The 26,437-nt window shown below is 40.3% G+C and overlaps 1 protein-coding gene across 1 annotated transcript in view; it reads right to left on the reverse strand.

The window, feature by feature from the left end:
- The window catches only part of TRADD (TNFRSF1A associated via death domain), a 246,507-nt gene that overhangs the window by 39,136 nt on the left and 180,934 nt on the right, over positions 1–26,437 (reverse strand). The window contains exon 4 of the mRNA XM_044081505.1: positions 19,496–19,661. Within this exon, the coding sequence (XP_043937440.1) occupies positions 19,496–19,661 (166 nt within the window). The remainder of the gene's footprint in view (positions 1–19,495; positions 19,662–26,437) is intronic.

Below are 26,437 nucleotides of genomic sequence, written 5' to 3' on the forward strand. Positions count from 1 at the left end.
GCAACTGGAAATATCTCAAAGGTTTCTTACAAAGAAAATTCGGGGTCTTCAGCATATGTCATATGTTGACAGACTGAAATCACTGTTACTATATTTTATATGCAAGGCAGAGGTCACCTTTGAGTAGTCTGCAAGACACAGAGTAATTTCAGATCCTTCTCTAATGGAAATGCTGCACATTCATAAATCAAATGGTATAAGATGCATTTGTTCTAGGGAACTCAACAAAGTATGTGACATCAACAGGACTTGCTAGAGAGACAGATATGTCTCAAAGATGTTACCTCTTCTCTGGAACAAACTTCCAATTCAGGTGAAGCAGAGCCCCTTGTTGATCCTATTTAATCTGGATGATTGGATGGAAACCGCAAATTCACCCTGGGAGTTTCACCTTCCCGCCTTTGGACAGGGGCAATTGTTATTGACTTAATTCCACTTAATGCCTTGATATTCTTTGGAACAGGGGTTGTACTTGGCTAGGCTTATTAAGGGCCCTCGCGCCATTAGCCTAGTAACCTCCTATGACATAGGAAAATTAGAAGTGAGGACACTGGGCAGCCTTGTTTTATACCCCTTGGTATGGTAAATTCCTCCGACAAGTATGTTCTAATCTTCAACTCAGCTTCTGACACCCAGTAAATGATACTGAATAAAACAATCAAGTCTACTGGAAAGTTCACTGCCTGTAAGATCGAAAATATACATTTCCATTTAACTCAGCAGAATGCCTTTTCAGCATCTAAACATGTAAGTTTAAATGGCAGTTTTCCTTTTTTGGCATTTTGATTTACCAACAGGGCATGCATTCAGTAAATCCTGTTTGTGCATTACTTCAGCTGGCTGCTAATATGAACATTTATAATCATGGATTAGTAATGAAGTTGGACAATCTGATGAAGCTAGTTACAGATCTTTACCTTCTTTAAATACAGGTGAGATTACTGCTGTTCTCCAAGAATTTAGTAACTCCTTTTTTGTAATATTAAATTAAATAATTCACCCAAATCAATTAATTTTTATGCCATTAAGTTCCATACCTCTATGGGAAGCCTGCCTGCTCCAGGAGATATTCCTAGTGACTGCCATTTGAGAGCTGCAATTACAACCTAGTTAGTAATTCTTTTCATTTGCCCCTGAGATTCCTCTCCTGTTAACATCTGTAGCTGTCTTTAAGAGCTACTGCATCTGCCCTGTCATGCTGTCCTGATTCTGTTCAGACTGATACAGATCTGTATGACACTCTACTATTACTTCTAATATCAACACCATCCTGCCTTTGTGGGATTCCAGTAATGTACAGATTTCCCTTTCACGTACTGCTTCACTCTTAATGCTAGTGCTCTTGCACTTTTAGGGGTATCAGTAAACTCTACACCCTGCACAAGTTCTCATCACATCAGAATTCTTCTGCCTTCTATTTCTTATACTATTTGTTTCAATTCCTGTAGCCTTTTGGTTCTTCTCCTGTAATTCCTCTTCCTTTGAGCAGCAATTCTCCGATTATGCCATCATAAAATGGTTTCTGATTTTGTTTCTCCTCATAAGAGTCTGTGTTTTTGCCATCCTTATTTTTCATACTATTTCTTGCTTACATTTTTCCCTCCCCCTGAGCAATAACTGTAGTTTGTGAGTTAATCTACTCTTGTAGCACTTTTTTAGCAAATCTTTAGTTTACTTGTTCTTGGGTGGGCGTTCGAAAGACATGCGTAAATGGGTGTGCCTTCGTTGATGGTTGAACGTCAAGCTGGCACCTCGCCATTCGTCAAAATCTACTGCCAATCATTAGCGGACCGGAGTTCCGCTGTGGCGACCCCTAACCGGGAAAAGCCGAAAGACAACAACAACAACTTGTTCTAAGTAATATGTGGGAAATCTCCAGTGCTAGGCTAAGTTAAATATTTTAACAATACTCTGAAAAAGGAATGGTCCGATTATATTAAAGGACCTACTTCCACGTTCTTTATCTGTTCTAATTGCTCTTTAAATATATATTCTTTATCTATATGAGACCAGATGTTATATCTGTTTGAATAGTAGGATAATTCATGTTCCCCCTTTTCCTAAAAATTAACCATCCATATAGCTACTGAACATAGTTTTTTGTAACCTCTCTTTTATGTATTTTTCTGCTGTAGTTGGTCTGCATTGTGTACAGGCTTTTTGAGTTTCTGATAAATTATGCATTTGGTTTCCTTTGCCTATAATTATTAGGGACCCCTCGTAATAATCTAAGATATCTGCTAGGATTCCTTTTATGTCTTTATAGTTCTCTCTAGGTGGAATATATAGAGAGAGAAGTTAAGTCATTACCTGCCCATGTGTAATTCCCTTTATAACTACATATCTGCCTTTCTGTTCTTCCAGTTTCCCAGTTAACTTAAACGGAACTTGCAGTATTATAAAATTATTGTTCCCCTTCGTCTTCCTTCCTTAAACATAAAGTCAGCCAGCAAGATAAAGCTTTTCTTTTAAGTTTAATGCATTCCTCTTGAGTCAGGCAGGTTTTTACAATTCCTACCCTTTTCATCTTCAACACTGTCAAAATCCTTTCTCTTTTAAAGGGATTGGTCAAACCAATAATATTTTAGATCAGAATACTATTTCACCCATACTGGTCTTCACTGGTATATTATAGCCCAATTATACAAGTACCCTACTAATCTTATTTCAGTTTCAGACAGCTGGCCCCCCTTTCAATGTTTTGCCCTTTCAAGCTCTATTCCCTATGATAGGTCCCTTATATTAACTGTGCCATATTTCCTTTAATTTCATATTGAGAAATTTCAGTCAGTTTACCTGAAGTCCTTTTATCCTGTAAAATACAGCTAACCAATAGCACATCATTTGTTAAGCAAATATTAATTACTGCCAATGCACAAGTATTAAAAAAAACATATATACAATAGTTCCAAGGTGTGGGGGTTATAAGCCCAAAGAAGGTCCCCTAGATCCAGTCCCATACTGTCTTTGTATGCAGCTTTGCACCCTTTCATCTCTTGGATTACAGCTACATTACTTGCCCTTCCCTGCCAGAGAGATTTTTGGTACATTCCATAACTTTACATTTGCTTTTCTTATAATTACAGTAATTACATCCTTTCCCCATTTGCCTGTTAAAGTCCATGTTGTTTTAAAGCAGTTTTACTTAAATTTCTGCTCAGCTAGTCATAAGAATATGTTACTTCACAGTATTCCTTCTGAGATTTTCCTGTGTGGTAGTTGGATCGAGGAGAAGCTCTTTGCACCATTGATGCACAAGTTCTGGTCTCTCCTAAAAATATGTCTGGTATCTCTTAAAAAGAGGAAAAGATCCCATGGGTCTTTTTGTTGGCCACTTTCATCTCCTCTTGTGCATTAATTCTGCCATTTTCTTGCAAGGTGCACTGTGTTAAGGGAAAAGAGATCACTGGCTGTGGGCCCCTCACATGAAGTCATTGAAGTGAAGTGTTTCCCTTTGGTCTTCCATCATCTTGGGACCCCTTGTTAAAAACAGTTTACAAATTGCAGGGTATAAAAGTTTAATTCAGATATCCTTATACTTTGAATTTCTAATCATTTGGACAAATGCTGCTTGCTTCCTACAGGTTTCCGGGGAGGAGTCTTAATTAATGAAGATCTGTGACAATCCACATTACCTCCTGGTTTCAACAATAAAGACAGGAATTCTTTTTGTTTGTCAATCTCAAAGTTAAATTTAAATTTCCTAGGGCTGTGGTGGTTACCCAGGGACTAGGCCGTCTTATGCATTCTTTCAGTCTTAATCATATTATGATCCATTCAGCCAGGAGTTGGGCAGAATATTTTTCACACTCTCACCCTTATATACCCTCGTGTATGCTGTTAAACTGGAGGCTCTTTTACTCAGATCTATCCTACAGACTCATTAAAACCCTTTCAAGTCCAGTTTGGCCTCAGCTGATTCAGCCACTAAATACATTTGGTCGTTCTCTTTTTTGAAGGGTGTCTTGGATGACATCAGCATGGTTACTAAGGGCAGTTTGTCTCTTGCATCCTATCCTGGGCATCTGTCATAAACTTCTACAGAGTGGAATTTAGTTATTTTTATCTCTCCCAGCACATTTCTCAATGTTATGTGGTTGTCTTTATTATGCTCTGACATTTTTTGCTGTTTGGTCGACTGCTGGTTTGGACACCTCAACAAATGGTGTGAGACTATTCAACCTCTTTTTCCATGCCTTGGTTTCCCTTTTTTTCCTTGCAGAAATGCAGTAAGTGCTACATGCCCTCCATACTTGATTACTTCAGTTAACTCTAATTTTAAACCGGTCAGAGTGCCGATTAAGGCACTATTTTCCTTTCTTTAATAAGCCGATGAAGGAAAAGCTTCAACTACTACGCCATACTAAAAGTCCTTCTCATGGCTCCTACTTTATCACCATTATTGTTTACAACATATTCTAACTTTACTTCTCATTATATGTTATACACAGCCATTTGTTCAGTTAGAGTCCTTACTTTGTAGTTGTTATTTTGCTCATTCCATATATGCCTGCAGCTTCTGATAAGTTCAGGTTTGCTTTTAATAGCCTTCCCTTTGTTTGGACCTTTTTATACTACAACCTATATCTCTTATAAATGAGCCATTAAATTCATAAAACTCGTAGTCTTTGGCTTGAGTCTTCACCTCAGTAACAAAAGCATCTATAGTCATTGTAGGACCTTCTGTCCTTCTGAAAAACAACTGTAAAGAACATACAGTGATTAATTCTAGGCTCCTGATTCCTGACCTTTTCTTTAACTGTTGCTGTTTTGTCTTCTTCCTCTTCTGGAAAAGTAAAACTGTTAAATAGATTGAGGACTTTTTTCTCAGTGCACATTGTACCTTTGCAGGCTTCCCTGCTATTTAACTCATATTAAGAAAGAAACTGTATTTCTAAAATCACAGTCACCAGTTTTCTGTTAGACTTCCTTGTAGTACGAGACTTCCTAGTGGATACAGTCAGATCAGTTTTCTAACTGCAAATTATCTGCACTCTAACACACAAACTCTAAAAAAACAAATTAATGTTTTCATTTCTGACATCAAATAACATATGAATATTCATCAGAGTGCTCTGCAAACAACACAGACCCTGTGGCTATACCTTCACCATCCATCAGGCCTTCACCCTAACTACTTCAGGCAAGAATGCCTGAGAGGGGTATTAGCATATTTAAAGCTAAATGCCCCATATGCTACAGCAGTCTAGAACTCTGACATCCCACAGGAAAAAAAGTAAAAACATAGAAAAGGAGGCTTATGTGCTACTACTAGTCTGAAACAGCACTGATTTACTCTTTCCAAAACAGTACTAAGGTTTCACACCAAAAATAATAAAATGATTTGCATTTTAAGTTTAAAATATCATTCAGAAATATTTGTGGTGATGTACCTGTGATATTGAAATAGGCTACCGACTTGCCTTTGTATCCTCAAGGAAGTTTGAAAAGAAAAAATTACTGGTAGACTTTAGTGGATAACCACACCATAATACCAAACTCTTCTATATGAATACAAAATCCAGTCTCCAAGGCATATCGGCTGCTAGAAAATGTGCTTTTACTATCTTTCCTGGAAAAAAGGAGCAAGGTGCAGGTACAGAAGGCCTTCAAAGTGGGATAAACAGGCAGGCCTGATTAAGGAAATATCAAAGCCCAGAAGAAAGTGCTGGGCTGGGGTCATTTCGTTGTATAGACAATTTATAAAGAAAAATAGTCTCACTATTTGACTGAATGTGCAGGACTACTTCTTCTGCTACATCTAGGCATAGTGTCTCTTCAAAAGACTGTCTTAACAGCTGGGGCAGTCTACTGATCTGCTGGAAATAAAACAAAGGATGCCTGTCATGATGAAGACCTTGTGCTCCATGAGTAAATTCTAAATGTGCGTCTCTCACACACAGTTACAATCTGCATCTTATTACAATAACATATATTTTACACAGCATATGCCTTTGCTGCAAAAGTGATGAAAATAATTGTAGTACACGCAGCATAAATCTGATCATTAGTGCATTACTAAGAAAATAAGACTTAATCAACTTGTATTTCATTTATGGAAATATGTGGTGTTTTCACCATACTGGAAAAGTAGTCATAAAAGATCAGGATGAGGATTTAAGTCATAAACTGACAATTTTTAATAGCATGGTCTGCAGAACCCTCTATGAAAAACAAGTTAATTTTCCTTCTATGAAAATAGAATAGCTACAAATTAACAGATTTAGTAATCCTGTACATGGCCCAAGCTACATATTTTGTGTGATCATAGACTTAACTTCATTATCTCTTCCCCATTTTCATCCCTCCCTACCAATCCCTCCCCCACCTGAGATGTAAAGGGAGAAGAAGCAATGGAACAGAGTACCTCTGCCTCTTATCACATGTGGCTTTATATTTATTTACCTTTTTGTTTTTTATATATTTTTTTTGCTCCGCTTGTGTCATTCTTTCCATCTTACTCCAGTGCCCCCGGCTTCTACTTTCACTCCCAGACATTTTGTGATTCAAGTCTGGGGCTGGCATGGATAGCTTTTTTTTTTTTTCTATTTTATGACCTACCCTCCATTCCCCCTTCCCATCTGTTATCCAAAGCATTCAAGGGGCAGGTGTGAAATGGAGATGTGCTGATATATATCTATGCCTCCAAAGCAGCTTAGTCAATGTCCCTTCCATATTCCCTTTTTTGGACTATTTTCCCTCTCATGTCCCACACCTCCACCAAGGACATTCATGTGGGGAACGACCCTGATACTGCCCCCCCCCCCGGATGGTAATGCCCATCACTCCCTGTTGCTGCATCAGTCACCTAAGCTACTAATCAAACCTGGGTTGGCTGGGCTGTAATCATGGCTTTATCTCTCTATGCCACCAGTGTGGCAGCTTTATATTTATTTATTTAGTGACTTCTAGGACAAGTACTTTCACAAAAAGTACAGTTTTGTACCTACCATAAATGTAGATGTTCGAAGATCCACATTGCTGCAGTCCTAACACTTGGGTAGTCCGCTGTCCCAGTCGGCCCGAATACCAAAGTATAAGGCTGACGTCGGTCAAGGCGCATTTGTTTGACATCAGGACGTCAGGGTACAAATGCGCATGACCGACGTCATATCCTCAGTCTTTTCTTGCCCCAGATGTCAGAAGACCCTAAAAAGATAAGGCCAAAACCAAAAAACACCAAACACTCCTGTACCTCTAATATATACAATATATACAAATCCACAAAAATAGAACCCCACCCACACAACCACCCCTAAACACAGAGGGGAAGGAGGGAGGGTAAATTGGACTGCAGCAATGTGGATCTTCGAACATCTACATTTATGGTAGGTACAAAACTGTACTATGTTCTTCATCCCACATTGCTGCAGTCCTAACACTTGGGTAGAATCCCAAAGCAGAGGTAAGGGAGGATGGCTAAACTATAATGAAGCAGGAGCTGCCAAAATGCCCTGCAATACAGCAGTGGCAAAACCAGCCCTGGATTTAGAATAGAGAGGAAGGTGGTAATGCTTGGAGAAAGTATGCACTGAACTCCAAGTAGCTGCCTCCAAAATATCCTTAGTCGCCACCCCCCTTAGAAATGCTGTAGAAGTGGCAGTAGCCCTAGTGGAATGAGGCCTAATCCCAGCTGGAATCTCCTTGCCATGATGGGAATAACAGAATGCAATGCAAAACCCAATCCACTTAGATATAGTTTGTTTTGACACAGGCTTGCCCTGAGAACTCAAAGCAAAAGAAACAAACAACTGCTGAGACTGCCTAAAATCCCTAGTCCTGCTTAAATAATAACGCAACTGCCTGTGTACATCTAAAGTGTGCAAAATATTTTCCCCCCTATTTTGGGGATCTGCATAAAAAGTAGGCAAATGAATAGTTTGGTTTAAAGCCACACTAGAAACCACCTTAGGCATAAAGGAAGGATTAGTACGTAATGATACCCTATCCTTATGGAAAATCAAAAAAAGGCTCAACCGCCATAAGGGCCTGCAATTCAGAAACCCTTCTTGCAGAAGTAATGGCCAACAAAAAAGCAGTCTTCCATGACAAGTATTTCAATTCAGCAGTAGCTGCAGGCTCAAAAGGTTGTAGAGTAAGTTTCTCCAACACAAAATTGAGATCCCAAGCAGGAGTAGGAGCTCTACGTGGGGGTCTTATATTCTTTGCCCCTCTAAGAAATTGCTCGAACAAAGGATGAGAAAACAATGGTGGGTCACAATCATAGTGAGCTGAAATTGCAGCAGCATGAATCTTAATGGAAGAGAAAGATAAACCTTTGTCCAATAACTCAGTAAGATATTGAAGAGCCACACTCAAATTAGGCTCAGAAACATCCAAATCCTTTGCTGCACTCCAAAATAAAAATCTCTTCCATTTTTCTGCATACACTTTACGTGTACTAGGTCTTCTGGCTTCCATAATCACATTCAAAACTTGTTGAGGAAGTTGAGACCTGCTGTGGTTCAAAACAGAATATGCCAGGCTGTTAGATGAAGAGAGTGAAGCTTGACATTGAGTAGATGACCGTCCCTCTGAGACAAAGGTGTGGAATTAAAGGTAAAGGCCATGGAGGCTTCCTTACCAGATTCCTCAGTAATGGGTACCAGTGTTGCGAGGCCAATCTGGAGCTATCAAAATCATCCTTGGCTTGTCTTGTCTGACCTTTAGGAGTACCTTTGGGAGGAGAGGCAGAGGTGGAAAGGCATACACATGAAGATTTTCCCAACTGAACGAAAGAGCATCCACTTTCCAAGCTGTGTGATGAAACCTTTCGTGCAAAACTTTGGCAGCTGGTGGTTTAGTGGAGAAGCGAACAGATCTATGTCTGGAGTTCCCCATGACACTGTCAATTTTGAAATACATGAAGATCCAGTTTCCACTCGTGGGGATCCATGATTTGCCTGCTTAACACATCTGCTAAGGAGTTCTGTGCTCCTGGCAGAAACCTTGCCTGAAGATTTAGCTGCAAGCTGAGCGCAGTCTCCCACAAAATCATTGCTTGCCTGCATAGAGGATAAGAATGTGTTCCCCCTTGCTTGTTGATGTACCACATGACAGTAGTGTTGTCTGTTAGAATCAACACCTGCCCTGGAAGAAGTAACTCCTTGAAAGCCATTAATGCAAACTGGACTGCTAACATCTCCTTCATGTTGATATGTAGATGATGTAGTCTGGCAGGCCACTTGTCTTGTATCCACTTTCCATTCAGATGAGCTCCCCAAGCTATGTCTGAGGCATCTGTCGTTAGAATCTGACTCGCCTCTGGCCGGGTCACAGAGAGTCCCTTGTTTAGGTGACATTCCTGAGCCCACCACAAAAATTCCTTTTGAATGCAAGGTATTATTGGAATGACAGTGTCCAAATCCTGGCAGTGCTGTGTCCATACATTGTTTAGATACCATTGCAGCTTCCTCATATGCAGTTTGGCATTGGGAAGCACCAGAATACAAGATGCCATGAACCCTAAGGCTTGAAGGACTGTCCTTGCAGTCAGCCCGGACTGAAGAGATAGTTGATGAAAGTAAAGGGAAAGATTCTTTTGTTTGTCCGGGGTTATAAAGGCCATCTGGGCTGCTGTATTCAGTCTCACACCCAGAAAGCACATGTCTTGAGAGGGTACTAGACTGGACTTTATTTCGTTCACAGAATACCCCAGGCATCTTAGCACTGCTATCACATATTCCAGATGCTGAAGAAGCTCGTCCTTTTCTTGAGCCAGAATCAGACAGTCGTCCAAGTAAGGATAGATTTGTATTCCTTTTAGCCTGAAGAAAGCTATGACTGGAGCCAGAACTTTTGTGAATACTCTGGGCGCAGTAGATAAGCCAAAGGGCAATGCAGAGAACTGATAATGGGAATTCCCAGCTCGGAAACGCAGATACTTCCTGCAACTGAGTCTGATAGGCACATGAAGGTAAGCCTCCTTGAGATCTAAAGTTACCATCCAGTGATCTTTGCCCAGCAGAGGTAAAAGCTGTTGTAACGTTAACATTTTGAACTTGGGAATGTCCAGATAAGTGTTGAGGATAGACAAATCCAAAATTGGTCTCCACGCGTCCCCCTTTTTTGGTACTAGGAACAGGCGAGAATAAAATCCTAGGCCCCTTTCTGGCACAGGAACCGGCTGAATGGCCCCTATCTGGAGTAACAGAGAAATTTGCTTGTGAGCCTCTTTTCTTTGTATAGGAGGAATGTCTGGCATGCCTTTGAAAGGAGGCAAGGTATGGAAATAAAACCTGTAACCATGGTGAACGATATCCAATACCCATCTGTCTTGGGTAATAACACTCCAATTTTCTTTGAAAAGTGCCAGCCTTCCTCCCAAAGGTGCTGCCAGACGAGAAGGCTCTGGCAGCTGAAAAGGCAGGTCATTGGGTCTGCTTACGAAAGGACTGACCCCTGCCCTCACCAGAAGACTGGGCAGGTGAACTCCCTGTTCTAGGCCTAAAGAACCTTGAGCTCTGCCCCTACCACGTCTAGATCTACCCCTAGACTGAGAATCATAAGAAGGATATGTCCACCCCTTAGTAGGCCAATTTCTACTAAACTTGGAGGCTGAACCTGCAAAAATCTTTAACAGTCTGCATAGACTTAGCCTTGTCCTCCATTTTCTTTAAAACTGCTTCCACAGGCGAACCAAATAACACATCAGATTGTAAAGGAGCATCTAAAATCCTTGTCTTTACATGCTCAGCTAAATTCTGATCCCTCAGCCAGGCGTGCCTGCGAAGAACAGAACCAGTGGCTGCCACCCTCAAGAGGCCTGTACAGCATCAAAACCACATTGCAAGGAATGCTTACCCACCTGTTCAGAAACATGAACTAAATCCTGCAACTCTTTACACTCAATACCTTCCGCCAGAGCATCTACTTTAGACTTCAATTGTGTAAGGAGATAATTTTGGTATTTCAACATGTGAAACTGGCAATTCAAAGCCCTCATGGCTAAAGTGGAAGAAGTATATACCTTCTTTCCCCATCTATCCAAAGCCCTAGCCTCTTTATCAGAAGGAACAGGATTTTTAACAACAGAAGCCTTGACACCTTTAGGGCCCTGAGAAACAGTTTCTGGGTCTGCCCTAGGACTCTTAAAAAGATACTTATGAGCTTCAGGCACCCTATAATACCTATCCGGTTTAACTGGGGCAGGAGGCAAAGAATCAGGGTTCAGGGAAGCCTCTGCAAAACATCTTCTACCACATCCAGAACAGGAGGTATAGCCAAAGGCCTATGCTGGGGTAGAAACAAAAATTCCCTAAGCCTTTTCCTGGAATCAGAGAAATCTTGACCTTCCCATTTAAAATGCTCCCTCATGGAATGAAGAGTCTCTGAAAAGAAAAATCCTCAGGAGGAGAAGCCGAAGGAGTAGAATCATCTACATCAGAATCAGAATAAGGAGGATACTCCTGCAAGTCTTCAGCCGAAGACTCAGAAGCCTCGAACACTGCTCAAAACTCTCAAGCTCAGGTTCCACCCTAGGCCTCTTATCAGGGGCATAGAACCTCTAATCATAGTAATCAAATCTTCTGCCATTTTAAGCATATGTTTCTTAGGCAGAGACCCTGAAGAACTAGGGAGACCCCACTGAAGTTAACCCTGGCCTGCCTCTAGAGGAAGCCTTGGAAACAGAAGGAGGGCCTAACCACCTTAGGAAGGGAGGGAGAACAGCTACCTGAGAAGCCCCTTCAGCCTGGCCTACCTCCTGAGAGGACACATCTTGTAACAGTAAAGTCTCTCCCTGAGAATCCAAAGGAACTTCTGGTAGAACCACCGGCTCCACCGAGCCCTCTAAAGAACCGGCGTCCGAACAGACGGTTCTTCCAACCTAGGCTTTGCTGCTTTGTCCTTGCGCTTTTAGGCGAAGCGGCGCCGGAGCATCCGGCGGCATGTTGTAATTACAACGCTTCCCAAAACTAACCTGGCACAATCTAATCTTCTCTTAATAGTGCGTTTGTTAAATCTAGCACAAGAGCGACAGCCAACAACGTCGTGCTCAGGCCCTAAGCAAGGTATACACAAGGTATGGTAATCCCTATGAGGTATCTGTTTCCCACAAGAAATACAGTTATTCACTTTTTCTGACATCCGGTTAAATACTGAGGCAAGAAAAAACCAAAATATTCCCCAACGGGGTACTTAGCCAACTTTGATTCGGTCTGAAACTCCGACTTCAGAAAATTTCAGAACGCCAACCTGCACTCGCAATACTGCTTCTGCATCGGACCATGCGGCAAAAAAGACTTAGGATATGACGTCGGTCATGCGCATTTGTACCCTGATGTCCTGATGTCAAACAAATGCGCCTTGACCGACGTCAGCCTTATACTTTGGTATTCGGGCCGACTGGGACAGCGGACTACCCAAGTGTTAGGACTGCAGCAATGTGGGATGAAGAACATCATCAGTATCATAAGTCAAGAGGCCAATAAACTAAGAGCCAACAATCAAACATCATGCGCTTATGTGACATAAAATTTCAAATTCTTAGGAAGATCAGAAGGCATCCTACCCAAATATCTGAAAATCTGAAGAGAAATAGTAAATGTGGATGATTTATTTTAGCATGCCAGAAGTGAAATTATATCATTTATTTACTTCTTCTTCACAGAATCAGAATTCCTTTTTACAATGAGATAAGGCAAAGGATCAACCCGAATAATGAAGGTCATATGAAGCATTGCCTAGACACACGCTTGCTCATATGACACATCACTCAATGAAGCATTGCCTAGACACACGCTTGCTCATATGTCACATCACTCAATGAAGCATTGCCTAGACACACGCTTGCTCATATGTCACATCACTCATTTCCAGTGCAAAAGTAATGACACTCATTCTCCCAAATGCCAAATGAAGACATCATGATGAACCATGCAGCAGAAACATTTACTACCCAGTTATTTGAATGACTTGGCAGTGGCTACCAGTAAGAAAAACTAGGCAAAGTGAAATGAGAATAGTTTCTACACATTAACCAGGCCAGTACTGCACATACTTCCATACACTAAAAGGATGTCAAGAAATTCACCTCAAAAGCACAGTGAAGCAAAGCTTTGAGGTGAATCTTGACTTCCATGTAAAGAACACAAAACAAGTCAGTTATGACTGGACATAAATCATAATTATTTGTAGTACATGGAGCTTTAGCTGCCTGATACACTACTACTACTAGTTAAGGGAAGAAATGTGTAAGAGTGCAAAACCTGTTACAAATTTGAAAGCTGTGACACACTTAGTGCTGACCTACACAAAGAGGTCAGAGGTGAAATGTAGCATTGATCCCGTAAAAAAAAAGAAATTGAAATACAGTTACTCTGGCAAATGCAAAAAATTTGGTATGCCAACAGCATTACAGTTCTCAAAGCTCTTTTAGCTTCTTGCCACTGTCTTACTGTGGCCACTGTTACACTCCAGCATGAGAGTAGACTTTAGCAGTGTTAAAGAACACTTATCAAAATGTTGTTGGGCACCTTTCTTATGTCCGAAAGGTGTTTAAATAAACTGCCTTCTCTGAATTCACAGCATAATTAAAGTACAATGCACTACAAAGAAATCACAGATTATTAACATTTTCTGTGTAAAAGTCACATTCTTAACATGGAGGATACGAAACAGACTATAAAATCAACATGCATTTTCCTGGTAGTTAACATATGCTATGCCTTATAATATAAATAAAATGTACACAGTAAAGCTCAGATGCTACCAGCAAAAAGTAGTAAGCTCTGCAAGTGAAAGCAAGAAAGTTGTTTAAAATGAACTATAAAGTCTAGGAAATCAGAAATGATGAAGTCATTGTTTGTTCATTACATAAGACCCACACTTGAGTATGGAATAACTATATGGAAACCTTATAAGAAAACAAGCACGAGTAAACTGGAAAGAGTACAATGGAAATATACAAAGGGCATCCATGAATGTGAAAATTTAAATTATTATGAATGACTAAAATATCTCAACTTGTACAGTGTTCTGTATAGATATTTAAGAGGAGACCTTATTCAAGTATATAGGGAATTTAGAGAAAACTACCTCTGGGAATGTTTGGGGTTTTCAAAAAGTAGTAGAAAATCATCAATCAACCTATGCAGAAGATTCTATATTAATGAAAAGTGTACTAATTGGTTCTCTGAGACAGTAGCTAATGCATGGAATAGACTACCAAATTACATTAAAGAAAGCATTAGTTGATATATTTTTAAAAATGGCCTGGACACTTACTATGAGAACAACTATTCTGGTATATTGACAGGCTAGAAGGGCATTAAAGTCTGTGCTTGAAATATCTGTATGTACTTATGTTTATAAGAACAGTAATACTATGCAGAGACCAAGCAGCAGACCTTGAACCAGAAATGATACAGGCAAAGATGATTTAAACTTGGAGAGTAGTTTTCATACTAGGGACAGCAGATGGGTGAAAGATGGAGGTCTTACCGTTGTATGGTAAATGGCAATGATGTGAACTGACTGAACTATCTTTAAGTAGTGTTCATTAAATATGATGCCATTTCTTAGTGGAGACAAATCAGGTAAGGGGCAGGGTAGAGTAATTGGTTTGTATTACTCTAAAAGGCATGAGGATTCTTTCTGTGCTCATTTTGCTTATGAAGGAAAATATTCTTGTTGCTGATCATTATTATTGTCTTGTTTATCAGCTGTCTATACTGGAGATGGATGTGACTGTTTCCATACCGACGATACTGTACGTAGGTCTAGATGTACTGTGCCAAGACAACTGTGAAATCAAGAGTAATCCACAATGTGGGTCTAGATTTATTTGTTTCACATCTCTCAAGTACCATACTATTAATGAGTCTGAAGACAGAATGGTTAAAGTTGCTGCCTTCATCACCAAGACTAAGGTGGTTGAGGGGTACAAACTGAACATAATGGAAGATGATAAAAATCTTGGAGGGTTGACTTTTTGTATTCCTAGATGATGTAAACTAGTGAGACTTCATGATCTTGATAAGGCTTTTGGCAAAAACAGTGTAGTGGTCACAAAGAAGTTATGTTCTCAGAGTTGGAGGTTAGTAGCCACTCTAGGATGTTTCTCCCAGCTGCTTTATCCATTCTAGTCATGCTAGAGATAAGGCTGTGCCAGACCAAAGAGACTTAAGAAAAGGTAAGCCTGAGTCATCTGCAGTTTACCAGTGTGCGTGTGTGAGTGTGTGTGTGTGTGTGTGTGTGTGTGTGTATGTGTGCATCTATCTACATATATATATGTACACACTTTCCAATTTATGTTTGCTATTTTCCAGGACAGAGTGCTCTACACTGTGCTATTAGCAGTATCTGAGAGTATTCAAATGCAACCCATGGAAAAAAGATTTGAAATTAACATTTTTGACTAAAACCACCAGTTGGAGGGGACTGTAACCAGTGATGCAGCTACAAATTGGAGGTGACCCCCGATACATTTAGTTCTCCTGCTCCTTTGTGACTTCCACGAACATGGAGAAATGTATAGCTTAGTGTTAGGAATTAATTTCTGTTGTTTAATCTGCTAACCAATTTTCTAACAGCAACATAGCACTGAGTTACCCAGCTGTGAAACACGCAGATTTTAGAGCAAATATTGTGTGCACTTAGCCCCAAAGGAGTAATCAAGAGGGCTTCACTAGGATTATGCAGGGTACCATTTATCATGAGGTGGCCCTGGGTTAGGATGGTTTCCTCCACAGCAAAACAAAGTGAGTTATGGGAGTATATGTTGCTGCATCTTCTTAGGATGTACTAATGTGGAGCAAAAATGCTAAGTAGTTTATATCTGCAGAGCTGAAATTAATGGTGAAACGTGTAACTAGGTCAGATTTATTTATGGGACTAGTGTGGATATACACATGAGGAGATATCTACACCCTGTTTTGTTAACACCCCTTGGGGAAAAAAACACATTTATGAGTGAATAAAAAGTATTTCTATTGCAAGCACTGTGTAAGTTGTACATAGAGTTTATTCTGACAGCAGTAACAGAGTATTAACAACATTTTGTATAATATGAAGGATAAGTATAAGAAGCAACAATTTGGTTTTCTGACCAAATGCCAGAGTGTTTTTAATTGTGCATAACTGTTCTGAAATGGGCCAGCTACCAGTAAACAAGATCTGGGGCCTGACTGTTATCAGTACCTGTTAGAAACCAGCAAGCTTAAGCAATCCCACAATGCAGGCAGCCATCTGTACTAAGAGGAGAATTAACTTGCTAAGCAGTTACTTACCCAAGCATAGCAATGACCTTACTTGTGGGGTAATAATAATAATTGAAAGTCTGTAAACTATTCTGGTGTTTTTTTTTACTTTATGCACTAACTGTGTAATGTTGCACTCTGAGTCAGTGAATTGTTATTGGACAATCACTGTGGTGTGTAATCTATTACACAAGCAGTATAGCTTTAAGGGATGTGCACATACTGTTAATAGGCATAAACAACTGGTTACAAAACCTGGTGAAGCTAGGATGACATGAGAATGGGGGTGGTGTGGATAACTTTAGGGACCCACACTCTTGCAAGTACTCATAACAATTCATCATGACAAATTAAAAAAAAAAAATGAATGAAGCCTATTTTAGGAAGCTATAACTTTTCTGTAAAGGGAAATTATGTTATAGGGAAAAAAATTAGGTTTTATCAACCACAAAACAAGACGGGAACTGAATTCCAATTTTAGTTTGTTAGCTAGGATATTTTGCAGAAACCCTAATGGTTCTGGGCATCAGCGGGGTATGACAAATCCTGAGTTTCCAAATCTTAGCCAAACAGTCCACTTATGCCGTGCTGATGAGGCCATACAAAGACTAAAACATGCATGTCCACAGCTGGTGGGGTTTGGCTTTATTGGCCTAAATTTGTCCATAACAGACTTAAAAAGGAAAAAAGTCATGGGCATTCAGAACGGCCATATAGCTGAAACACCTGATGTCCTTAAGACATAATTTGCATATATCCCATGTTACCTCTAATACAAGATGTTTTAAGGAATCACACAGTAGAAAATCTAGCCTGGCTGGGTTTTTTCTTTTAGTTTTTACTAATTGTTTTTTCTGTGTGACCTTGTAACTCAGTGTTTTAATCTTTGAGAGAACAGTGTGGCCACAACCAACCTTATCTAGTTTAGGTCTAAAGCTTCCCTTGGGTACGTGTTCATTCTGACCCTCAGAGTTAACATGTATTAGTTATATCCTGTCACTAGAGTTCTAAAGAATGCACTAGAAGTTTCAATGGCTCTGCTTTGAGAGGGCAACATTCAAGATCCATCATTTCTGAGAAGCAGCTACTCATAAACCAGAAAAAAAGCGACTGCTTATAAATGATGACAGTGAGTACTACATGGACTGACTTTTGTGCTTTGAATGGCCATCTCTTGTTCATAGGTGTGTACTAAGCTAATGGCCCTGGAGCCTTTACAAGCCTAGCCCATAGGATTACCCTGGCATCGTACCACCCGACCTTAGTTCCCAGTGTCTCTGTCAAGTAGAGCCACTGGAGTGATCCCATTGTTAAGACAACATAGACACACACGCACGCACACACACACACACACACACACACACACACACACACACACACACACACACACACACACACACACACACACACACACACACGCTGTTTATGACTGTGACAGTGCAATCAAATGAATGACTAAATACATTCAGGTGAGGCAGTTATTGATGCATCTTCTCAGTTCACTGTTTTTAGAATACACTATGAAATTCACTACAAGCCCCCACATTCTTAGCTCAAGAATCAAGGAAAAAGCTAAAAAATAGTGAGAGACAAAGGGCCAAAATCAGGGACAGATACTGTCTTTGTATACTTAGACTTGCTAGAATAACAGGCTTTGCATCAACATGCTTTTTCGATAAATGCTATTAAGTCTGAAACTCAAAAGTTTGTTATAATTTAGTGATTGCAACCTTCATTCATTTGCCAGGAAAAAAACACAAACCTTACTAGATCAGACCAAAATATGAGGCAAAAAGTAGAGATATTCTACAAAAGCAAGGCAAGTTGAGAACATCCATGCCGCCACATACATACATACACATAAAAACTTTACCATAAATTACATCCAGTTGTATTACTGTGACTGCACATCTCAGAGGTCTGACTGCAATCAAATAAATAGATCCATAAATAACTGCCACATAGGAAGTTTTCCTCTCAGCTCCCTGCTGTAAGAATATAGTGTGCAGCACACTGTAATTTCCCAGTCATAGTCCTCAACTTTTTCACTCAAGAAACAAGCAGAAAGTTAAAACAAATGGTACATAAAAGACAACAATCAGGGATAGCTACCACCTTTGTATACTAAGAAACTTGCTAGAATGACAGGCATTACAGTAGCATGCTTTTTTTGAAGGCTTTTAAGTCTGAAACTCAAATGATTGTCATTATTTATTGACTGCAATCCTCATTGATTTGCCAGAAAAAAACACAAACTTTACAATGAACAGACTAAAATATGAGGCAAAAAAATCACACGCATTGTGTAAAATAAGGGGCATTTGACAGCATATATGCTCCTTCTCCACATACATGCATATGTACAATAATAAACACATGCACACACATGTGGGCACACACACACACACACACACACACACACACACACACACACTAAAAAATAAAAAAGATGTACTTAAGGTCCTGGCTGGCATGCAAATACCTAAATAAAACTTTAACTAAAATAAATAAATAAAACAATAACGTATAAAAACACACAGAATGATGACTCCTACACATAGTCATACTTAGGCATCCTGAACAAACTGGGATGTAGACAGCAGCCCAGAGAGCCTCCCCCAAAGCAGCATTTCCACCACTTGTAAAGTATTAACAAGCTGTTTAATAATACGGGGTTATTTTAAGTAAGCAGGGTGTTGATTATTTTTTTTTTTTTACAGAACATGGAACTCTGCATATACACAGCTGTATACACAAAGTTCGAATCCCGTAAAACAGGTATGATCATACTTCTTTTTATAAATTAATATAGATAGAAATGACACAAAAGTATGTAGAGTTATATTTTATTTGTAGTGGCTGCAGTCCAGCAGCCAATACCACGAGCCACCCCTATGGGGAAGGGTGGTGAAGTTCCCTTGCCCACACTATTCAAGCAATGCCAAAACATGTAGTACACTATTGCATTACAGTTCCAGGCAGTCTTACTTCCTGATATATCCACTGTAGTTTTAAAACTTTGTTTGGGGGTGTACAGTTTTCTCTTTCAGACATTTTAAGCAAGGTCAAAGCATACAATCTGTTACATAAAAGTTCTGACATGATTTTGTGAGGAAAGGTTTACAGTAAAATTTGAGAAGATTTCTATAAGGAAAGGACTGCAATAAAATATTTAGTGACAGAATATTCTCTTTAACAGAAACACTGCATTATGACTGTCAAGAGTTTATTCTGGGATGGAAGGCAGACCATCATGGACAGGCATTAGATTTCAAAAGGATGACAGTAATACTCACCAAACTGCTGATCCTGAAATGCCAAGGTCACTTCCTGAGACAGATCATTTCTTCCTTCTGTAATAGAGCACAGTGTCCTAGTGGAGATTGCTTGCTCATTTCCAAGGTTTAAGTTCCGTAAAGACTGCTCAAGCTGAACAATGTGCTCATCCTTTAGGTGATCTGGCTGTCAACAACAAAGAAGAAATGGGACAGGCAACAAATTGATTATATAATACAGTTCAAAATGTTTTACTTATTTCTCAATTCCTGTGTACTGTTTTTTACTCTCCACTGAGGACTAGGCTCGGTGATGCAGAAAGATCCTGGAAGGCTGAAGTCAAATTTGCCAATTTAGGAAAATTCTTCTTTCCCCCCAAAAGTAGCAAATTGATACTGGAACAATTAATCTGAAAGGATGTGACAGGCATGAAAGACTTTAGACTTCTACAGCAATTGCTGGAAAATACTCTTCAGTCTTAAAAAGATGCCATAATGCAATTTTGGTCAACTAATTCTGCCCAAATGGCACTTAAATGAATGTATATTCAGCAAATGGTAATGTAACTGTCGTTTCAACTGATCCTATTTCATTCAACAAAGCTCAAAAAAACCTGTTGCTTTATATATGTATATATATTTCTAGTCTACCATTTTCTATTACACGGTTCACACTACCTTTCTCTTGTGATTACTCAAGTTTTGTAAAATAATGAGCCTAAATCAAAAACCAGCAGGGCACAGGATCGACTGGCTTGACAATAATTTTAATAAAATACAAACTTCACAAAACTAAAATATGACCAATAACTTTATTAACGCTTTAACATAAAATCACTGCATTTTCAAACACTACATCGGACTTTATCAGATGATCATTCCCCTACCTAAATTGCTTAAATACTATTCCCTTAAATTCTATTATAACTAATTAACACCTAAAAATTTAGTTCTAATTGACCTCCAAGTCCATTTTCCTTTTTCAGAAAACCAGGTCACCCAATCATACACATAAAAGTTAATGGAATAAATAGTAAATGGTTATTTGCTTAATATTAACGTGGAATATAAATGAACTTACAGGTATAGACAAAATGTAAAAAGTATTGAGTTATACTAAGAAGTGTGAGGTACAAACAGCAATATCACAGCAGACACATTTGGATAGAAATGATCATGTGAATTTGATAAAGAAAGGATTTCAAGGTGGACAATCAGCAAAACACCAGTGACAGATGAAAAGGAGATTAACAATACTGATTGCTAGAGATGTTCCAACAGTATTAGAAGAGGAAAAAGACATAAATGGTTGATTTGTGATAGTAAAAGGTTACTGGCAGGAGGGATGATTGCATTAGCTTACTGAGCATAAGATAATTTCCGGAGAAATAAAAAGCTTTGATTAGAGAGTATTATTTATGGGGGGGGGGCTAAAACCTGAATTACAATGGTGAAGATCAGGGGCACCTAGAAGTGAAATGTAATAATAAAATAATATATGAGAATATTTAGTATGGAAGATGAAAATTCAGTAGCAAGAACACCAGCAGAGCTTACATATTAATCCCCAAGGTACAATAAATGGGCTATACTGGAGAGAGATTATGTTTCACAGGATCATGTGCATTTAATTGAAAGTTTTGAGAGATATCTAATAACTATTCTAGATTATGTGCCAATAACAACTAAGCTAAGATGCCAATTAATCAAATAAATAATGAGACACTGGCTCTTTCCTATTTAACTATAGAAAGAAAAGGAATTTAAAGAATGGGAAGTAGAAATGAATCAAGGGTTATTAAGAAAGAGAACATTTTCTTTAGAAGAGATAGGTAGTGAGTGAGATAAAATGAAAATGGAGCTTAAAACAATTGATAAAAATTATTTAGAGGGGTTGACAAAAGTTACAATATTGCATAATACGGGGAATCTCACAGAAGAAGAAACGCAACTGCAGGGTGCAAAGAGGAAAATAAGGGTGCAACTGGAAAATATGCACAAGTTTAGAAAAAGGCTGCTGTTAAAAAAAGTACAGTTTTGTACCTACCATAAATGTAGATGTTCGAGTGTTCACACTGCTGCAGTCATCACACTTGGGTTATCCTGCCGTCAGGCGGTCCCGTAGTCGGCCAGAGTTCCAAAGTCTTGGTCTGGCGTCGGTTGCTGTTGCTTCATCCCTGACGTCAGTGCGCCAGGGGTATATACGAGGCATCCAACGCCATTTTCTTCAGTTTTTCTTGCTCCAGATGTCAGGTGCCCCCAAGTAGGTAGGCAATACATATTGCTAATAAAACATATAAAAGGAATAAAAGGAATACCTTCAGTTACAAGCAAATACACCACAAAGGTTGTACAGGATAGAAAGGTATAGAAAAATTCAGGTAGGTCAGGGGGGATGGAGGGAGGGTAACCTGGACTGCAGCAGTGTGAACACTCGAACATCTACATTTATGGTAGGTACAAAACTGTACTATGTTCATCATGTTACACTGCTGCAGTCATCACACTTGGGTTGAATCCCAAAGCTATGGATGGGCGGTGGAACTAAACAGGGTTTGGAGAAGCTAGTAGGCCCTGCAGAACTGCAGTGGCAAAGCCAGCTCTAGTTTTAGAGTATAGAGGTAAGTGATAGTGCTTGGTGAAGGTGTGCACTGAACTCCAAGTTGCAGCCTCCAAAATATCCTTGGTTGGTACCCCTCTGAGGAAGGCTGTTGATGTTGCTGTAGCCCTGGTGGAATGGGGCCTAATGTTACCAGGTAAAGGTTTCCCATGGTGTGTGTAGCAGAAACGGGTACAATGTCCTATCCATTTTGAAATAGTCTGTTTTGAGATAGCCTTTCCTTGTGATCCTGCAGCATAGGATACAAAGAGCTGGTCAGATTTTCTGAAAGCCTTAGTCTTATCGAAGTAATAACATAATTGCCTGTGAATGTCCAAAGAGTGTAGGAGCCTTTCCCCTTTGTTCTGGGGGTTTGGATAGAAAGTGGGAAAATGAATGGCTTGGTTTAGGGCCACACTGGATACCACCTTTGGCATAAAGGAAGGGTTAGTTCATAAAGCGACTCTGTCTTGATGAAAAATGATGAAAGGCTCCACTGCCATTAGGGCCTGTAGCTCTGAGACTCTTTGTGCTGAAGTTATTGTTAGCAGCAGGGCAGTTTTCCATGATAGAAACTGTAAATCAGCTGTAAAAGCTGGTTCAAAGGGCGGTAGTGTAAGTTTTTCCAAAACAAAGTTGAGATCCCAAGTTGGTGCTGGTGCTCTCCGGGGCGGTCTTATGTTCTTAGCCCCTCTGAGGTACTGTTTTAGTAATGGATGTGAAAATATAGGAGGATCTGTGTTGTACTGAGCTGAAATAGCTGAGGCGTGGATCTTAATAGATGAAAAAGAAAAGTCCTTTGTGCAACATATCAGTTAAATATTGTAGAATCTGAGGAATATTTGGGACAAGGGGATTCTGGCCTTTAGCCTGGTTCCAGGCGCAGAATCTTTTCCATTTGTCTGAATAGGTTTTCCTGGTGCTGGGCCACCTGGCCTCCAGAATGACATCCATAACAGCTTTAGAGAGAAGTGTTGACTGGTTGTTTAGGTAATTTGCCATGCAGCCAGATTTAAAGTCTTGAGCTGGCTGTGTAGAATCTGATTGTTTTGCTGAGTGAGCAGGTGAGGAATTTGAGGTAAAATCCATGGTGGGCCTTGAGCCATGCTCCTTAGTATTGGATACCAGTGTTGGCATGGCCAGTCTGGAGCAATGAGTATCATTTGTGGCCTCTCTAATCTGGCTTTCAGCAGCACCTTTGCCAGAAGAGGCAGAGGAGGAAAGGCATACACTGTTAATGTTTTCCAACTGAATGAGAGGGCGTCCACTTTCCAAGCTAGTGTGTGGTATGTCCTTGTGCAAAATTTCCGTAGTTGGTAGTTTTGGGGGGAGGCAAACAGATCTATGTCTGGGCTCCCCCATTTTTGAGTTATCATTGCGAATACTTGTGGATCTAGTTTCCACTCGTGAGGATCTATGATGTTTCTGCTTAGATCGTCTGCCAACGTATTTTTCTTTCCTGGCAGGAATTGTGCTTGTAGTTGAACTTGGTAGGTCAGCGCTGTGTTCCACAAGGTCATTGCTTGCCTGCATAGGGGGTAGGAATGTGTGCCCCCTTGCTTGTTTATGTACCACATCACTGTGGTGTTGTCCGTCTTTATTAGTAGTTGTCCTGTATGTAGGAGGTCCTTGAAAGCTGTTAGGGCATTTTGTACAGCTAGCATCTCTTTTTGATTGATATGTAGATGCTTTTGATTTGCAGACCATTTGCCCTGAATACACTGTCCTGCCATGTGTGCTCCCCAGGCATAATCCGATGCATCCGTTGTTATAGTTTGCCTGGCTGTGGGTAAGGTAAAAGGCTGACCCTTGTTGAGGTGACATGCCCGAGCCCACCATAAGAACTCCTGCTGAAGGCAGGGAATGAGTGGTATTATTGTTTCCAAGCTGTGGCTGTGTTGAGTCCACACGCTTTTCAGGTACCATTGTAATTTCCTCATATGCAGTTTTGCATATGGTATTAGTAGTATTCAAGATGCCATGAATCCCAAGGCCTGCAGAATTTTTCTTGCAGGGAGTTGGGCCTTTGTTGCCATCATTTTGAAGTATTGAGTCAGTTGTCCTTGCTTGTCTGGCGTGAGATAAGCCATCTGGGCCGTTGTATTTAAGCTGGCACCCAGGAATGTTATGTCTTGTGAGGGCACTAGTTTTGACTTCTTTTCGTTTACTGTGTACCCTAGGCAACAATAGATTTTTGACAGATGCCAGATGCTTTAAAAGAATGTCCTTGCTTTCTGCTTGAATAAGGCAGTCGTCCAGGTATGGATATATTTGAATTCCTCTTTGTCTGCAGTATGCAATTACTGGTGCCAGGCATTTTGTGAAGACTCTGGGCGCAGTAGATAAGCCAAAGGGTAGTGCAGAGAATTGGTAATGGGTTGAACCTGCTATAAATTGGAGGTATCTTCTGCAATTTTGTCTGATAGGGACATGCAGGTATGCCTCCTTGACGTCCAACGTTACTAGCCAAGCCTTCTTGCCCAGCATGGGAAGAAGTTGCTTAGTGTTAGCATCTTGAATTTGGGTACCTCGAGATATGTGCTTAGAATCGAGAGGTCCAGAATGGATCTCCAAGCTTTGTCCTTTCGGGGAACTAGAAAGAGTCTTGAGTAAAATCCTTGTCCTTGCTCCTGTGTGGGAACCTGTTGAATGGCTCTCATGTCCATGAGAGCTGTAATTTGTTTTTGAGCCTCTGCCCATTGATTTGGTGGCAGGTTTGGCATTCCTTTTATCCTTGGTAAAGTGTGAAAGTGGAAACTGTATCCTTGAGATACAATATTTAGGACCCATTTGTCTTTTGTGATGATGTGCCAGTTGTCTGCAAAAAGAGTTAGCTTTCCTCCCAAGGGAGCTGCCAAGAGGGATTTGCTTGGCAGTCTGAGAGGTAAGTCATTGTGTTTGTCTTCTGGTAGTTTGAGACCTGTTTTCTCCTCCTTTCTGGGTTGTGGCACCCCATTGTCGAGGCTTGTAAGAGCCTTGTGACTGACCTCTGCCCCTTGGGCATCTGTATTTGCCCCTCTGTGGTCTGTCAGAAGCTGGAAAGGACCAGTTTTTAGTTGGCCAATTTCTGCTGAAACGAGGGGGTTGAACCTGTAAAAAATCCTTGACCGTCTGCATAGATTTTGCCTTATCCTCCATTTTCTTTAAAACCTCTTCTGCTTTTACACCAAATAAAACATCCTGCTGTAAAGGTGCATCCAATAACTTTGCTTTTACATGATCGGTAAAGTTTGTTCTTTTAACCAAGCATGCCTATGTATGACAGACCCTGTCACTGCTGCTCTACAAGAAGCTTCCAATGAATCAAATGCACATTGCAAAGTATGTTTTCCCACTTGTTCAGCTGCATGCAACAAATCTTGCATTTCCTTGTAATCAGGCTGCCCTGTGTGTGTGATCATTTTTTGCATTTTTTGTTAATATTTCAGCATGTGAAACTGACAATTTAAGGCCCTTATAGCTAGAGTAGCTGAGGTATATACTTTCTTTCCCCATCTGTCTAGTGCTCTAGAATCCCTTTCAGAGGGTACAGGATTTTTAGCAATAGAGGCCTTAACCCCTTTGGGACCCTGGGAAATGGTTTCTGGGTCAGCAACAGGGCTTTTATATAGGAATTTGTGTGAGTCAGGGACTCTGTAGTATCTGTCTGGTTTGGCTGGTGCAGGAGGTAGTGAATCTGGGTTAAGGCTAGATTCTGAATAAACATTATCCACAATGTCTAACACTGGTGGAATAGCAAGTGGTCTGTGCTGGGGTAGTAAAAGGAACTCTCGGAGCCTTTTCTTAGAATCAGAGTAATCCTGGCCTTCCCAGTGGAAATGTTCCCTCATGGTATGTAAAGTTTCCCCAAAAGAGTAGTCTTCTGGGGGAGATGCTGAAGGAATAGACTCTTCAGCATCAGAGTCTTCATAAGGGGGAAAAGAATATTCCTGTTCCTCAGAAGAATCTGAGGAAATTGAAACCTGGTCAGAGGAAGCATAGTCCTCCTCCTGTCTAGGCCTTTTATCAGGGGGGGGGAATGGGAACCCCTGATTAGGGTAATTAAGTCTTCAGCCATTTTAAGCATCTGTTTCTTAGGCATGGGGCCTTGTACTGGAGACTGTTGTACAGTCTTCTTTGCTTTTAAAGGAGTTTTCAGATTTGCATAGGATTTAATAGTGAGTGTAGTCGGTCTGAAGATACCTTCTGCAACTGAAGGCATTTCAACTGCGCCGGAATCTCCTTCAGCCATGGAGTCGGAAGGGCCTAAAGATAAAGGTTGTGGAGGCCTAGCAATCTCCTCTTGGGAATCGGATGCTGCTTGGGGTTCCGAATCAGCGGTCGTCAGGGGCTGCGTAGGCGCCTCACTGAAAACCGGAGAACCG

The sequence above is a fragment of the Protopterus annectens genome, chromosome 8.part0 (assembly GCF_019279795.1).
Source record: "Protopterus annectens isolate FY-2018-M chromosome 8.part0, PAN1.0, whole genome shotgun sequence".
NCBI lineage: Eukaryota > Metazoa > Chordata > Ceratodontiformes > Protopteridae > Protopterus > Protopterus annectens.